The 18000-nt window shown below is 41.7% G+C and overlaps 1 protein-coding gene across 3 annotated transcripts in view; it reads right to left on the bottom strand.

Moving 5' to 3' along the window:
* The window catches only part of RASGEF1B (RasGEF domain family member 1B), a 34340-nt gene extending 16797 nt beyond the window's left edge, over window positions 1-17543 (bottom strand). Inside the window, exons 1-4 of one of the 3 annotated variants that reach the window (XM_065877132.1) lie at window positions 17417-17543; window positions 5271-5453; window positions 3471-3593; window positions 2974-3111 (exon numbers count right to left, since the gene is read on the bottom strand). In XM_065877132.1, coding sequence (XP_065733204.1) covers window positions 2974-3111; window positions 3471-3593; window positions 5271-5447 — 438 coding nt within the window. In that variant the 5' untranslated portion in view covers window positions 5448-5453; window positions 17417-17543. Of the gene's footprint in view, window positions 1-2648; window positions 2652-2973; window positions 3112-3470; window positions 3594-5270; window positions 5454-17416 lie in introns of those variants that run through there. The other 2 variants (XM_065877131.1, XM_065877133.1) reach the window with 2 other exon arrangements.
* Window positions 17544-18000: the final 457 nt, after the last annotated feature.

Below are 18000 nucleotides of genomic sequence, written 5' to 3'. Positions count from 1 at the left end.
AATAAAGACAGGTCCCGTAAGGAAGAGAAAATTGCACTGTACCTACTATAGTCATTTGTCATGTAATTGAATCATCAGCTTCATTTCGGGATGCTTGCTGTCAAGTCCTAATAAACCTCTTCATTTTGGGCAAATCCTTGGGCGGGGCGGGTAACATATTAAGCTATACTATGTGGAACTGTCCTAGCAGATTCAGAAGAACTCAACTAAATTATATAGAGGGCACACCTGGATCCACTGACTGCCAAAGAAAATCCCTAAAGTCCCAGACAAGAAGCAGCAAGTCCCAACCCAAGTGCACACTCCTTCCCATGGAGGGAGATAACTTTTCAGCGGAGGGAAATATTTTTTTCCTATTCCAGTAACCGATTAGCTTGTTCACTCATTCGTTCATTCATTCAAACACTCCTGAGTGCCTATTAACTACCAGATACTGGGCTGGAAGTTAAGGATGCTATCTGAACAAAAGGAGCACAGCATGGAGTCTAGTGAGGAAAAACAAGTCATAAAGAAAGTAATTACTAATCACAGAGTGCTCTGAGGGAAAGGCTGGTGAAAGCCAAGAATGGGGGATGACCATGGCTGGGGAGGCCAGGGACGGTGTCTGCAAGGAAAGACACTTAAGCACATGGCAGATAAGTGGCCTCCCAAGCACAGAACTGAGGAAAAGAGCATCCACCACAAAATTTTAGGGCTGAAGGGGACATTACTACAGGGAGGTTACCTCTATGATTTAGAAATGAAGAAGGAGCAGAGACTTCAGGGGACTTGCCAAAGCACTCAAATCAACCACTGCCAAACGTGGACCCGATTCTGAACACTGTCTAGAAGTGACTAAAGGAATACAATCTCACTGGAAAACCCAACCTGATCATGGCAGGTGACATCTCTCCACTCAAGCCCTAGGCTTATCTTCTCATCTCTTTTCACACTCAAAACCGTCTGAAGATCTCAGGTTTATCAAGGATTTGTTATTAACACAGGATGGCTGATAGGAAGCCCAGGCACAAGGCTATTTGGTCCCCATGCTTGGTTCCATCCAATTCTTGAGTGGCTTGATCCTGTTAAAAAGAGATCGGAACCAATCTGGCCAACACAGATAGAAGTGACCCCCCTCATGGACTCCCATGACAAGAAGGACAAAAAGCCATCCATTTGGCATTGTATCTGAAAAAGATTTTTAAGGTGTTCCTTTTGGGAAAAACAAGTCGTCATCTCTACCTTTTAAAAAGGCAACCGGAGGAAGGGAAGCTGACTGCCACATCAAGTTAAGTACTGACACAGAACTTAACTGAAGTGAAGCACTGCCTGACTTGGAGCTCAGCCTCCACACAAGAAAAAGCCCTTACGATGCCACTAATCTTTTGAGCAGCTTGCCATAAACTTAGGTCACGGAGCCAGCATTGACCCTGTCAAGCAACACAATAGCTTCCCCTCTAAGAAAAGATTTACTACAAAACTGTGATGCTTAACTTTTGCCTTTGTGAGTGACGGACCTACCAATTCCTACCTTGCTAGAACCTGTTACACGCAAACTAGCAAAATGATTAGAATAGTCATAATTTGCAGAAGGACTCAGGGAACCACTCATTCAGGCTTGCAGAAGTAATGGCTCTCTTGAGCACCAGTGTTCAGTATAATGTCATAGGGGAAGTGTAAAAGGGTTAATTCCATTTTCATGAAAACATAATGTGGGAAGCAAGTGAGTATTTTTCAAGTGCTAATCTTATATAATTTGTCTGATTTTTTTTAAAGTTAGGGGAAACAGTATTAAAATGTTTTCGCCAGAAGTAGACAGACTAGATAGGTGTCTTGTTCCATGATCTTGACAGCACAGCCCTGAAAGAATGATTTCTCCAGGTAGGCTATTCATAATGGGAAAATGCATTTTAAGATGGATGAAACAAGACATCACAGCCTTTGCCAAATGCTTCATCTACCTTTTTCTAACACTGTATCTGTGCCTAAGTACAGAAACTACAAAGATATCCTTGCCCAACAAGCCTCCAAACAGAGTAACAGCCTTCCAGGCCTGCTTCAAAGAGGATAACCTTGAATTTGTCACAGCTAGGTAGCTCAATTGAGGGAAGTGATATTTATGAAAGATTATCTAACAGACTTACTTTCCATCTCCATCTAAGTCTAGGTGCTAAGCCTTGAATCAACTTCCAAGCACAAGACTTGGATCCTTTTTTCTTTGTCTTCTCCACTCCTAAAGAATTACTTTTGCTAATTTAATATATAAATTAATATATAATCTTTTGGCCTCAGTTTTTATCAAGGAACATTTGTTATAAACACAATACAGAGCAGTTTCCATGATCTCATTCACAAAGTCCTTGCAGGAAATCTTTTAAAATTTTCATTTAATTTAATGCTTTGAAGGATTACTATGCTTTTTCTTTTCTGACAGTGAAAATTACATAACCAACTGTATTTCCCTTTTACCTGGAGCTTACAGTTAAAATACAGCAATCTTGTCCTACTCTACTGATTCTCAGTATTAGCACGTTTGTTTTCTCCCTTCCATGATACAAACTCTCTATTTCTGATTTATTAATATATTACTCATTACCTGTTAATATATAAATATGTTATTTTACATGTATTAGTGTTTATATCTCCTAATGTGATATTTATAATCTAACTTGCTGGGTCAAATCTTTTTGGAAGGAAGAAAGTTATAAATAAAATAAAATGAAAACACACTTGCATCATGAATCCTGTGCTTGAGTTGACATGAACATACCCCCAAATTACTCACATAAAACTCTAGATCATATCCCTTTGAAGTGGGATTGTATAATCATCCCCCTTTGACACACCAAACAGACCAGTATGCTATGGAGAGGACCTGCCCAAAGGCAACAACAGAAAAGAAGCAGTAGAGATGCCGATGCATAATTTAGCACCACTTCTCACCAAGACCCTGCCTGGAAATTCCAGTAATTGTACTAAATTCAGGTTACCAACCTCCTCACCACTGGCTATTCGGTGAGCCAGATCTTTTAAGTTTCTCATCATTCTTTCATCCCGAAAATCATAAGGAAATGTTTCTGTCCATTCTGTCAGGAGTTGAAGAATTTTGGGTGCAATTTTTCTTATCTGATTCTAGGGAGAAAAAGCAAATCAAATTCAGTGATATCTATCAAATAAATAATTACAAACAGGGTTAATGGTAAACTTCTAGTGCAAAGTCTTTGGGGTTAAAGAAGACTCTTGTCCCCCTTTCCCAAGTCAATGTCAAGTGCTACCAACTTAAGGCAGGACGGAGGGATCTTCCATGGCACTAGATTTATATTTGTTCTTTATACCTTTCCAATTCCCTCTGCATAGCCATGATACCATTTATGGACCTCAGCCTGGGGAGAAGCTATGGTTACTTAAGGAAACCAACTTCACAAAATCTAAGCCATAAAGCTACCAAACTTAATGGAAAAAAACGTTAAGTTCAAATAAGGTATCATTACCTTATCACCACTAGGATCACTTAGTCTCTGGTGCTCAACACATAAGTGGCAAACTTTGGCCATTAGCTCATACGGATGCATAAATAACCGAGAACTCAGTAGGAAGGTAAATATGTACGTTCTCTGTGGCAAGAAAAAAAAAAGTCATCATGGTTATATTCTCTCTGAAACTAGTATCTTTCCTATATATTATACATCATATAGCACTAAGTTCTCTTTAACAAAGTTAAAATGCTACAGTTTCAAAAGTGATGCTTACTAGTAGTAAAACAACCTAAGATGGATTTCTCCTTTACTTTGTGATATATATTTTCCCTTAAACCATACTAAAAATAACAGAAGTACAGGGTAAGTTTAGCTACTAAATTATTCACAGTACAGTTTTACATCCATCCTCTGGGAGCCAGGATACCAGGACATATAACTCAGTCTAGTAAAGAAGAATGAAATTCAGCCCAGGGAGATCAATCTAACTTAAATATACCACCTGTACAGATTCTTGTTCTGTGTCCAAATATTATGGTAACTCAATGGAAACCAAAAAAATCACCCAACCCACATCAGCTCAAGAAATCTCCAGTGGGTCCGGTATGACACACTGGAGCATTTGTGTGCTTGTGTCAGAACATTCAAAGACAGACTTTCAAGTAATCTATTTACTTGCTCAAAGGCTAAGCAATCTGATAAAACATAATATCACACGATATACTTTTCTTTAACCACAATGTCTCCCCAGAAGCCAGTAATGAAGTAAAGCTTATTGGTTATAATACTTTCATACTCCCAATAAGAAGAAAAATTCCATGGGTTTTTCTCCCCCTTCGGTGCCTTTTGTAGCTCATAAACACTTACAGGGCTGAACAAGGGATGCCTTTTACTTTTGATTAGAAGTTTTCCCTGTGTGGCAACATATCTGAAAATGCTACGTAACGAACCTCACACACACAGAGATAACTCAGTAAGAAACATTAAGGCGAACTACAGTGGCAAGCACAAACTACCCTCTGCACACCAAGGTCATTATTATATTTATAAAAACATTCGAATCTAGCGCCTGGATATTTTCATGAAATCTTTATCAACAAGCAGCTGTTGCACAACAGGGGCAGCCGTAGCACAAGGGAAGGGGGAAGAAACATCACGTGCCCCAGAAATAGAAAGCCTGGGTTTGAATGTTGATGCTAGGAGTGAGACCATGTGCAAATTCCTCAACATTCTGAATTTCAATTTCTTCCTCTCTAACCTCTTGGAATTGCTGTAAAGACTGAGAAAATGTAAACGAATTCCTTAAATTAGAAAGGATTATCCATACAAATGTCAGTTCTCAAAGTAAAACATAAACAAGTGAATCTGTCATCTGATGTCGAATCTATAAAGAATTGCATCTTGAATGTAACTCTTGTTCTCTTTTCTGTGAAGTTTCCCTGTGTAACTTCACTTTTCTCAGCATAGTTTTGGAAAACAAAAAGGCACTAACCATTCTAGGAGCATCTAATGTTCTCTGGCATTTCTATTTAAGGACCAAGGTATGTGCATGAGTCAAACCTTACAGGTATTTCATTTAGATGGTCTCTGACTGACTACAATGTGATACCAACCCTGAAAGGAAAACTGATACATAGACATATCATAACCAGGTTCAATCTGATCTCAAAGCACTCAATAATCAATATGCAATTTCTTATTAGAAAAATTCTTAGTAATCCAGATAGAATTCTGCAGCATCTAGCGTCCCTGTCTATTCTATTGTAAATTCTGCTGGATACCGAGGACGTGTTTCAGGGGCGCATGGATACCTACATCCGGATAGTAATCCACATTAGGTACTAAGTGCTGGATGAGTGCTTCCAGAGATCCGGAGAGGAGGTTGTTGTCATGGTAATACAACCCTCCACAGCTGTCCTCCGCAGACTGATAGAGGTTTCGGTTGTAACCGCTGCTGTCAAACATTGCTGAAAAGGGAGGAGTTTGAGGCATGCTTTCCTAAAATGAATAAAAAAGGAAAAAACAGTGTCAGTAATATGCAAAAGAAAAGTAAACTTTAATAGGCATTAGGCTTTCATAATCACGAGGAAACAGGCAATTTTTAAAATAGGTTAGGTTCTGATACAATCTGAGAACCCATCAAGAAGCAAATTGCTCTTTGGATAACACATGTATGTATATTTTTGAGTACAATGTCATCCAATAAAATACCATAAAACACTTGGATCAAAGGCTCCAATCTGGACTTAAATTCAAGTCTCTGGCTGCTGTGTTTAGATATCATTCCTTCACATTCGGTTATGAAGTCAGGGAGGGGAAGTGAGCTTTAAATTGCTTTAATCCCCTGAATCAAGTATTATCCTAAGGTAGAGATGTGTAGGCCTTGAAAGTTGGATGGGAAGAATTACATAACACTTAAGAAATAAATACCAGACTAGCATTGGGCATATGAGGAGATAACCAAAACAGAAGTTGAAAAAATGAAATTGTAAAAGAGGCCTAGAAGTAAAGTATGTGCGTGTGTGTGTGTGTGTGTGTGTGTGTGTGTGTGTGATTATAGATGCACGCGTATATCAAGAGATTTAATGCTGACTCCCCAGCTTTCACGGGAAGATCGGATGCTATTGATTTTCACCCCCTTTGTGTCAAATTCTTTTGGGGTGCAGAGCTCTATAAAGCCTCAGTTCTCAGTAAACACACAGGCTGAGCAAACACCTGATTCGGGGAGCACTGCCTTCATCCGTGTGCTCTGCAACTCACAAAGCCCTTGTCAGAGGGTGCCTGGTAGAGGCCAAAGGCTATTAAGTTATTACTTGGATTCCTAGGGACAGAGTTCCCAGCCCCAAAAGCAGACTCCAGTTTCTGGCAGCATGTCTGGACAATGGAGGCAATTCAGGAGCTGCAGAGCATGAGGGCTTCAGAGGCAAACGATGAGGGGAAGCCAAACTCCAGGGATTGGACTGACAGGGACAGGGTGTGCAGAGGCTGCAGGAGGACACAACCTGGGCTAATCCCTCTTTTCAAGATGCTGAAAGATATCTGTATCCAAAAGGGGGAGGGGCGTGGGGCCTGTCTGAGGAGGCACATCCATTACTCCAAGTGCATCTGTTCTGGTTTCCACTAATGGGGGCCACAGCATCACAATGTGTGCGCATGCCTGGGCAGGGGGTGGCCAGGGGTGGGGTGCTGGGAAAAAACAACGTCCATTATAAGGCGACTTGGCAGGTGAAAGTGGCATTTAGGGAAAGAAGCATCCGGAAAGAGAAATAGAAAAAAAAAAAAGCTTCAGTATTTTGTGCTCTGTCCCATCCACAAACCAATGCTGAGGGAGAACATAAAAGGATCCAGCACAGAGAAGGAAAGACAAACATCATATGATATCACTTATATGTGGAATCTTAAAAAAATTATACAAATGAATTTATTTACAAAACAGAAACAGACTCACAGACATAGAAAACAAAGCTTTGGGTTTACCAACGGGGAAAGCAGCAGCGGAGGCGGGGGCGATAAGTTAGGAATTTGGGATTAACAGATACACACTACTATATACAAAATAGATAAACAACAAGGACCTGCTCTATAGCACAGGGAACTATATACAATATTTTCTAATAACCTATAATGGAAAAGAATCCAAAGAATACATATATGTATAACTGAAACATTTTGCTGTACACCTGAAACTAACACAATATTGTAAACCAACTATACTTCAAAACATAGCTACAAGTGGGAAGAAAGTGAGGACTGAGAATCACTCTGTCTGGGGAGACTTGTCACTACCAGAGTCATCATCGCCATCCCTCTCGCTTGGGCAGGACATGGTCATAATGGCCAAAGGAGCAGGAACTGAGGATGTAAATGCTAACACAAATGCTCCCCACTTAGCTGGTAAGACCTCACACATAGGAATCATGGTTAGATGAAGAACTCAATGTTAACATTTTATAAGGCAACGGACAAAGTATGTTTCTGTCCTCTTCAAATTGCCAGTTTTCTATGAGTATGTTTCATGTGTAATATCATCTTTGCAAATGGGTCGTCCCTGGTGGGAAGAAAAACAAGAGCCTGTCTACCTTTGCCCTGAGAAACTCAAAATGTCCTTAAACCGGGACGCCAGGACCTGAGATGAGAAACATCTGAAAGTTACTTCTTCCAGCCTGGAAGGAACCTTCCCTCTGGATGTGGCTTTCCTGCCTCTGGCTTAAGAAAAGCTTTAGATGGTTAAAACCACACAATATCCTTGGTATCCAGGATGACAAGTGGAACTCACTCTATCCATGCCCTTGAAGTTGTTTTTCTGCCAAGAACCATGAATTTTCCTTGATTTCTCCACTTACTCAGTACTACAGAAACCGTCCTAATATTAAGTGCTTTGGGGAGAAGGTTGGCCAGGATTTGGGAATTTCAGAAAAATCAGAAAATGTTAAAAGTTCAAAAGGACCATAGAAATCAAATGGTCCAAGATGGAAAATAGATTTCATTTCACTTCCTAACGGCAATCAATCCAAAGTGGGTGCCAAAAGGCCGGATGAAGAGTGAGGATTCAAAGCCTGTAACTGGGTGGGGAATGTGTGCTAAGGGATTAGCTATGACCGCAAAACAGTCACAGAAGAAGCCAAGGCCCAAGCGTCATGACAATCAGGTCCACTCTCCTCTGTCCATCAGTTTGCAAACTGAGACCTTGGGCAGTGAGGTGAAGTGACCAGGCTAGGACCACACAGCTACGTGGCTACAGCACCACGTGAGCCCCACTGCACTCCTCTGAATCTTGCACCCCTGCTGCCTTTGATAGACTGACAGGAAGCACCAGCCACAAAATAGTCACAAGTCACTCAGAGTTCCCTTTCAAAGAATCGGCACCAAAAGCCACCAAATATTTGTACTTATAATTATTTACTCCCATAAAGTGGACAAGGACCCAGATTTAATGAAGCCCTAATCTAGGGCTTAAGAGCTGTGAAAACTTCGGAAAGTCACTTACTCAGCCCCTGCCCCTAGGTATGTTTTTCATCTGGAAAATTATTTCCAATTTTGCTCACTCCTTCCGAAATTCTAGATGATAGCAAAACTACCAATTTTCTTTATAGCGAAGTTAGAGCATTTTTAGAGCAATGGCAAAAGGTCTTTGTATTGTTCCTTGGAAATGTGTCACAGGATTTCTTTGAGGAGGCACAAAATATCAACAACAACAAAAAACCCCTCCAACCAGGCACCAGAAGAAAATACTACAAATAGCAATGGACACCAAACCGAGATAAGTTAATTGAGGTTATAGTTTATTATACTTAAAAATCAAATTTAAGAAGAGAATCTATCATAGGTTGTTTTCTGCCTTCTAATTAGCGCAAAGCCTGTTGCCAATCAGCTGACTGACCACAAACGAACTTGGCCGTTGAACTTGCGTAGAGCAACAACCAATGGCTGAGATTTAAGTCACTCCAAGAGACCCAGCCCCTTAGTTACATGCACAATGGTCCTATTTTCCCACCTTGCCATATACTGTCAACTCCTTAGGCCTTCACCTTCCTCAGTGTGCATCCTTATACTATGGGATCCTGTGTGCTGGAAAAGGTCTCCACAGTCCACAGTCCTTTACTTCTCTGATTCTTGCTCAAGGCCGCTCCCCTGAGAAATGCCTAGATGCACGGTGAGCAAGGCTCTGAGAATGTCAGCAGCTCCCGTCTGTGTAAGGTTTACTGCCTACAAATGCCTTTTTGGATATTATATCTACCTTGTTTGGCAGGGATCCTTACTCTGTTTGACTGCATAAGCACGGGTTCAGAAAAACTTCATTACTCACCTGGGGTTACACATCGGATAAGGGACAAACAGGCAGGGTTTCAAACCTAGTCTTCAGATTCCAGGTTCAAAATTTATTACACATCATGTTATACTGCAAACGGTCTTCTTTGAACTTTTAATGTTTAACCATAAAATGAAAAGCCTGTCAGTCTGTCCCAAATTGCACGCTATCAGAAAAATTTACATGCTTTACACGTTCTACATAAATCCTTGCCCCAAAGATGTACGAATGTCATTAATTACTCTTATTAAAAAGCAACACTATCAACAAAAGTATTTAAGCTACTGATCTTTGCAATCAAAGCATAGTGCTATCTAGACAGACTTCAGAAATTCTAATATACACTTCTTCATATTTTATTTTCTTTGAAATTGGGATGCACATAAATAGTTAAGTGATAAGAAAACCTGTTTAACTGACAGTCTTTTTTTAGCAATATATAAAATAAAAGAGCATCTTACAATGGATGACATTTTAGATTCAATGAAATACAGTAATACTTGCTTGTACGTACTTTACAGATTTCCAGTAAAAAAGATCTGATGAGACAAATGACCAAAAGAGAGATCATGGATCACGGTACATGTAACTAATTTCTGGACAATCTCTAGCAAGTGGTCAGTCTAACCATTTTCCAGAAAGATCAACTGCCTTGTGTAATAGACGCATTTGATAAACGAGGGGAAAGGTCAGCAGAATGGCACAGAGAGTACTGCTTGTGAAGTGGATTTTTAAGCGCCTAAGAAGATAAACATAGTAGATTTTTTTTTCCTCTCAAGTACCTTTCTTCTTATTACCCACATCAAGAACCACTGTTTGTTCAGCATTACTCAAATTTGACATCCAAGACTTTAGTTCTACCTGCTTCAGTTCTGGAATGAAAGAAAGTGAAGTTCAGAATATTAAATATTGGCTTGGTTCTTGTTTAAGAAAACAAATTCATAGAATATCCAAGTACTGCACATGAGAATCCAGAGAAGCATTTAGCCCTGGATACTATTAACTCCAGGAACCATTTGCTAAAGCCTCCCTGGTGGAAGAAGGGCTAAGTGTAAGGCGGTTCCTACCCCACAGCTTCCATTTATTTTCTTTAATCTCAATGTAGCTCTGACTTCTTACCTGCAAATCTTCTCTTTACAGCTCACAATTACTATTTTCTGTCTGTTGGGTTCTGTAAACTCTCAATTTACTCTTCTCTACCCTTTCCAACATAATCTCAACACCAACTTCTCCAATGTCCGCCATCCTTCTTTAGCACAAATTTTGCCCAACCCAATATACCTGCTATGGGGACCTGCTAATCAAAACTCTGGTTTAGGAAAAACTGACTATTTCCAAAATGAGAATATGTGACAGCATTAAGTACTGGCCTTAATTTGCTGTTAAGTCAAACTTCAAAGTAGCTAACTCCTTTGGAAAAAGTGAGATTTATATGAGATGCTTGAAAAAGCTGCTGACTCTATTCAAATCACTACCAGTAAGATAAGACAGAGGACAGGTTAATCTCACAAGCAATTCTCACCTTGCAAAATTTCATTTGTAAGCCAGTTGCTGGAAACTCAGAATATATTGTTTGGCCAGTAGCTCTTAACTTTTTAGGAAAAGATCACAACGTCTCCACACACTGCCCCCAGAGAAATCGACCAACAGGTTTGTATATACTTTCAGGGAGTTCAGACTCCAGATTAGGAAGCACATGTGCTGGCCTGTACAGAACCTGGATCGTATTTATCTACTTCCTCAGAGAAAGAGAACATAGTGGCTCTGAAGGGAACCTTGTTTTAACACATTGAAGACTGGTTCCTTAGAAATCAACCAATACATGTAAATATTTTCTAGTAGTACTGATCCAATGGCATTGAAGAGAATGAAAAAGATACTTCTTTCGGTTTGCATAGAGGTATTTAAATAGCTCCCCCCCGCACACATTGAGGGAGCACTTTGGGATAAGGGGGAGGCAATGAGACAATGGGAAACAGATTTTGGTTTTAAAAACAATGACCCAGGGTTTCCCTGGTGGCACAGTGGTTGAGAGTCCGCCTGCCGATGCAGGGGACACGGGTTCGTGCCCCGGTCTGGGAAGATCCCACATGCAGCGGAGCGGCTGGGCCCGTGAGCCACGGCCGCTGAGCCTGCGCGTCCAGAGCCTGTGCTCCGCAGCGGGAGAGGCCACAACAGTGAAAGGCCCGCGTACTGTTAAAAAAAAACCAAAACCAAACAAACAAAAAAACAATGACCCAGGCTAAAAGAAAGCTCTGAGCTGCCAAAATTAGCATATAGATTACAGGTTCTTCTGGAAAACTTCCCAAGAGGAAGTAAAAGATATCCAACCCACGTATACAAGATGAATGTTCTTTCTTAAATTTACTTTGGGAAGCTGAAAAGTTGGTTGACAGACAAGATATCTTACCGGGACAGCTAATTCAGTCACAAAGATATATGATGTCCTTCCAAGGACCCTGCAAAAGTTCAGCATGACATTGATCCAGCAGCAAGGAAGCAAGCTCTAGGTGATTTAAGGGATGAATGGATTTGAAAGGCATGCCTAATGGTTTCAAACCAACTAAAGCACCAGATGAAAAGCTGCCTTTTTTGAAACAACAGACTGTGTTTGAATCAGTGACTGCTTCTGCACAAGGTTATTTACGAGGAGGCAGGTGCATCTGTCTAAGGTGGTTTCAGGTGACAATTCAAATTGGAAGAGGGCCAGGAAAGGATGGGTGTGGGAACTAAATCAAAAGCCATCCTTCAACATCTGCTTTAGGTGTCTGGTAAATCTCTGCCAGGAAGTCAAGTCAGCATTTCCTTTACACTCAGGAGAATGAGATAGCAAAGGTAGGAGTCCAAGATAAAAAAGGTTTATTTCAGCCCCTATTTCATCACAGAGCACCTCAGTGAAATATTTAATAAATCCAATGTCTTTATATTGATTGTTATCCTTTCGCTTCTGTTCAAATGCTGGGCATGTGTCCAAACGAGGTAGAGGAAGCCCTCCCTATCACAGTTGAACTTTGAAAGCATATTTGTTTAGGGAGGAGAGGCTTAATTTAAGATCCGGCAATGACTGGTTCCCAAATTCCCATCTAAATTCCAAAGGAACTTTGCACTTTGGTGAGATGCAGCCTCTTCCTTTTTTCATTTAAGGCTCCAGAGATCGGAATGAGAAAGAGTTCACATATTTCAACTTTACTCCAGCTGGGATCTCAAGTACTTTTAGCCTCCTTTTGGCAAGGCTGGATCTCAGAATACAGGTGCTGACTGTACGCTCAGAGAGTGTTTCTCTAACTATGGATTCAAGTTGGGGGAAAGTAAAAGTCAAGTCTCCCACACTGTATAAAACATGCTTATTTTGAGCTTGAAAAAAGTCTCAAAGATTATCTTCTCATTTCTTTCTAGCAGCATCTCTGGACACTAGAAATGCTACACCTCTGCTAACCTCCTTGAAAAAAGAGGTATTGTGCTGAGATTACAAACAAAACAGAGTAGACGACTCAGAATCCACTCACTTCTTTGGCATGTGAACAAAAAGTAAGTAACTCCCAGATAAGTACATTCTTTGGAACTGAGCCCCAAATGCTTTGTAGATTTCATGGTCAAGGGGAAATAATCAGTATTTTTGAGGAAAGAAGGTCCTATTTCTCTCTACAATGATGAAATGGTGGTATTTCCTGATTTATTATAGGATTCCACATTAAAAAATGAATGTGCATTTTGCTTGATTTGTCCTAGATGCTACTTAAATTTTTCTTCACTAATTCCTAATTAATGGAGGAAAGGGATTCTGACTCAAATAATTACCATCTTTGGTTTCCCTGAAAGAAAAACAAAGCTAAAATTTGTCATCTTTTGTCTTGGGAATATCTTGTCAGCAGTTTATTAAGACACAAAACAACAATTCAGTACGTGGCAACTACAAGTGGGCCTGAAGAATCATTTAAAACTTTTCTATGAAATAAATCTTTACTAATTTTTTTTTTTTTGTAGGAACCGATCACAGCACATGTTGACATTCTTCCTGCAATGTTTTTAATCGTCTACAACTGCCATGCAGTTCCTGATCTTAACAGTAGATGGCTCCACGTGCCTTGTCTTTGAAAGGATTAGTGCTTTCTAGCAGTAACAGTAGGTGCTGGTTTAAAAAATTCAATGGATAATTAGAGTTCTGGGGGAAAATTTTGAGAAATTGGTGTTTGGGATCGTGGAATATTATTGAACTTTGGAAAGTGGCATTGCTCATGATATACAGTTGAAAACATATAAAGCCAGTCTTATTTCCTTATGTCTTGGGTGCCTCTCTATGATGAGAATTAATTGTCATTTTCCCAGAGGAATAAAAGTGATCTTCTGGAAAATCAGAATCATCGTTATCTAATTAAGTGTTGTCAAAAAAGAACTTTCTGGAATATTGGAAATGTTCCTCTTCTGTCCAATACAGCAGCCATTCACCACACGTAGCTATTATCGAACACTTAAATGGGGCTAGGGCAATTTTTGTTTGTTTAATTTAGTTCAACTTAAGTTCATATATCCCCAGGTGGCTATTTACGGAACAGCACTGGCCATTACCTTGAACAGCACAGATATAAGTAGTTGAATCATTTATACATGATAGATCTCAAGCTAAATTATAGAATATCAAATGAGCATCCTTTACTAAAAGGGTTTATGTTTCTAAACCCCGTTCACCTCAGCATACTTAGTGAGGACATTCAGTAAACAAGTAGAATTTTCTATTTACAATTTATTGTGGAACAAGGTTACCGGGATAATTTTATTTTTTTGGCAGCAGGTTCTTGAAAAATTACCCTTATCCCACACCCCCCTCCATTCTTCCCTTTTAGATAAATAGAAGGATACTAGCATTCTATAAAGTGCTTTCCTTTCTTACAAGACTAATTTGTACTTTCCCTGTGTTAAACTCATTTTCATACCAGGGCTTCCTAATAAAATTTGAATCAATTGAATGACTTCCGGATATAAATGTACCTTGACATGAAATAATAAACACACAAACCTAAGAAAAAATGATTGGTCAAAAGACTGGTTTTAAAATGACAAAATAGTAACACTGACTTAAAAAGTCCAAAAAATTTTCCTGACTCAACCTTCTTGAAAATAGCGTTTTTAAATACACTTGTAGGAGAAAAACAAGAGCAAAAAACAGCTTAAGCAGATAATAAATCTCTACATAATTTTCACCAATAAGAAGAAATTTCACTCTCCTCTTCATTTCCACACACCAAGTAGCTGAACATCTAACTGCAGACCATTCTTCAGCCTTCATTGTTCCACAGCTAATAAAGGGTGCAAATGAACGAGGTGATAGTACAGCAAGATAAATCAGTTAACACAGAGCTAAAAGAGACTCATAAATCATCTAGTTCAATACCTTGTCAATTTCACAGATCCTGCAGGTATAGGGAGAGAGTAAGTGACTTGTTAGGGCTCCAGATTGATTAGAACCCTAGGCTCTATTCCCAAGGCAGAAATCTGCCCACAGCGCTAGGCTACATCTGTCATCCTAGGATAATCAAGGGTTGCACAAATCTAATTTTTATAGATTTAACTGGAAAACCAAAAAGGACAACTAAAGGGGGGGTGACACCCATATTCAACCACTAAAGACAAAAATCCCATCAATCTTAAGCAGTATTTTCAACAGTACAATTTGTCTCTTTAAGACCTTACAAGATGTTATTATTTGTGGCACCAGAATCAAGATTCTAAGTCCCTGCTTCAGGGATTCCAGATTCTTCTCCCAAGTAAGGGAGGATACCCTAATTTTCTCATCTCCTGTCCAAGCAGGTACTCTCTTTGGGGTCATCCAAATGCTCCTCCAAAGTCTAATTCTTCCAGGCCACCTCTGGAGATTGATAAAGTTGATCCCACCACTTCCGGTGCCATATTAGGTAACTTACCAACATAAACAGTCACCTAGTTTTGCCCCTTCAATTTTCTTACTTTTTCCTAGATAGGTGTTATTCAATTGATTTTTTTTTTGGTCTATTGTAGTTTATTGGCCAGTAGTTAGACTGTAAGAATGTAATGTTAGTAATAATATAAGAAATGTGAATGATTATCATAAATAATAAAAATTTTAAATATTTAACAATATATGCCTAAGAATAACAAATTAAAAAAAACAATAAATATAAATAGTTTATGGTGATTTTCTGTTCCAAAAGACAGAATGATCTCAGGAATCAGATTAAATGTCTAATGGAGCATAAAATGGAGCAAGACTGAAAATGCACCAGGGGAGAAATCAATTCGAAGAATTTAACACTCCATTAGACCACTGAAAAGTACTACACTTAGTAGCCAGAAATATTGCCACCTCTAGGAAGACAAAGGATTGACCCACATGTCGTGGAAGAATGCCAACAAGACACTTGCTAATCAGTAGCCGATCTTCTCCACTTCTCCAGAAAACCTGCTTGAAAGGCGTAACAGAGCAGCGCTTGTGAACCCTGACTTCTGTCAAGTGCCCTAGGTCCTCCTTGGCCCAACAACTGCCCCCCCCATAAACTAACCATTAATGATAGGACTTAACAAGCTGCCACACTTTTTAATCTGCTATGAAAATCTCGGCAGCCAAGAATTTTTCTTTCCTTTTAGAAGTCAATTCTACATTTGCTCTAAACCTCACCTGACTAGTTGTTTTCCTTCCAAATCTCCAATCAGGCATATACTCTGGTTAACTGTAACCTCCTTGTTTCTTAGCACAGGCTTATCACCATGGTCCATGTTTTAAACTAAGACACAGCTATCACATGCCAAGCTCTAGCTACTGTTTTCGGGAGGAAAGAAAAATTATTCACCCCATCTGAGTCTGACTGTACCAGACATTATTCAAGAGTGCAAAACCCTGATCCCTGAACTCTTCCCTTTATGCACTCAGTTCAGAGACCCTCCCTCGGCCATTAGAGATCATCCAGGTCTAAATATAGATCTACGCACACCAGCGGTCCCTGGCCATCGTCACATGGTGCTGCTGACGAAGAACTCCTTGGAGACGCCTTCTGCCCAAACATACATACACAAATTTCTGTGCATATTCATCCATACACACTATACCCACCGAATTCGTCGGCGAAGACGGACACATCTACATTCAGAAGAGAAAGTGGCTCCCTAGAGATCCCCTCCTGCGGTTTACTACACTTGTGCCGCCCCCCGCACTGTCAGAGGACCTAGCTACGCTGCTTTCGCCTGAGCTGCGCGGATCAGGTTGGGGTAAGGTGGGAATCAATACTCCAGTGGATCCCAGACAGACACACACACTTACACTCCAGCCCCCCTGTTCCGCCCTGTTCAGCACTGAAGTTGTTTCCACGGTTCCCCTAGAGAGAGGAGCCTCCCCCCGCTAGCAGCCCGGGAGGCTCCCAGGTACCCACAGTTCATGTTATTATGGCCCGGCCAGGTGACCCGAGACAACTCACCTGAGCTCAGGGCAACAGCAAGGCGACACGTTGTGTCCCAAGTTACCAGCTGAACGGAGAAAGGAAAGAATATCACCTCGTCAGTGGCGAGCACGTGACCTCTGTTCCCTTGTCTCTTCCTGAGACTCAGACCTTAGATTATAAGGCTCCGTCACCAAAAATAAGCAGGACCCCCAACTGCCCACCCCCACGCACACACTCACGAAAACTAGCCAAGAAGTAGAAGGAAACAACCTAGCTGTGCACAGGAAGGGAAGAAAGGTTGAAGAAGGGATGAAAGCGACTAGAACTCAGACAAATCCTCAAAAACTGTACCAAGCTCTCGAGACAGAAGGCCTGGCTGCGGGATCGGGGCGAGAGAAGCAAAGCAAAACCCAAGCCTGTCCCCGCCCGGGCCCCAGTAGCTGGGGCCCGCACCTGCTGGCACCGTGTCCGCTCCCGGGGCGGCCCCAGACGCCCTCGGCGGCCAGGCAGGAGGACTCCCCACTTCCCCCGCTTTTGCGGGACGCTCTGCACCAGCGAGCGCCCGCTGGCCAGAATCTCCCGCCGCCTCCAGGGGCACTGGCAGCCGGGGAGCAGTCAAGAGATCGGACTGCTCCGCGCGCAGCTCCCGGGCCGCCGGCGAGAGCGCAGCGCGCAGCAGGGTGGCGCGTTCCCGCTGCCGGGCTCCGGTTTCTCCCGTGAGAACTGCTGACCAGGGAACAACCCACCGGCAGATGGACCCGGGGGTCCTCGGCTTCCCAGCTGTTTTCCGCGTGCCCACCAACGCAACCAAAGGAGAGGAAGCAAAAGAGCGCAAAAAATTCCGCCCAACCACTCGGGTGCCTTGTTTATACTGAAACTACTGCCACCGCCGCCGCCGCCGCGCACACCCACTTCTCTTCGAGTGCCCGCCCCCGCCGCCAGCCCCGCCCCCCACCGGCCCCCGTAGACCAATCACGGCGCAGCTCACCGCCCACTCTGCCAACGCCCCCGGCGCCCGCGGCCAGCCCACGCGTCCCCGGGGGCCTGGGACTCCAGTGGCGCGGCTACCGGTTGTCCTCCCACGCTGCGGAGGCCGGCGGAGCCCGGCGCAGGCGTGTTTAACTACGCTGGTTCGGCTCGCTCGGACTGCGTGCGTTCCCTCCTGAGGGCACCTGCCGGGGGCTGTTGGTGCAGTCATGTGTATGCCTGTGTGTGTTCGTTTACCTGTGTGCTACCTGTAAATACCGGCCCGACCTGTTATACAGTATCTATTAACATAATTATGAGCTAGAGGTTACTGTCCCTCTAATTTTCAGAAGAGAGCTGAGGG

This window comes from Phocoena phocoena, chromosome 5 (assembly GCF_963924675.1).
Source record: "Phocoena phocoena chromosome 5, mPhoPho1.1, whole genome shotgun sequence".
Taxonomy (NCBI): domain Eukaryota; kingdom Metazoa; phylum Chordata; class Mammalia; order Artiodactyla; family Phocoenidae; genus Phocoena; species Phocoena phocoena.
Note: the sequence above shows the minus strand (reverse complement) of the source record. Positions and strands in the feature narration are given on the sequence as shown.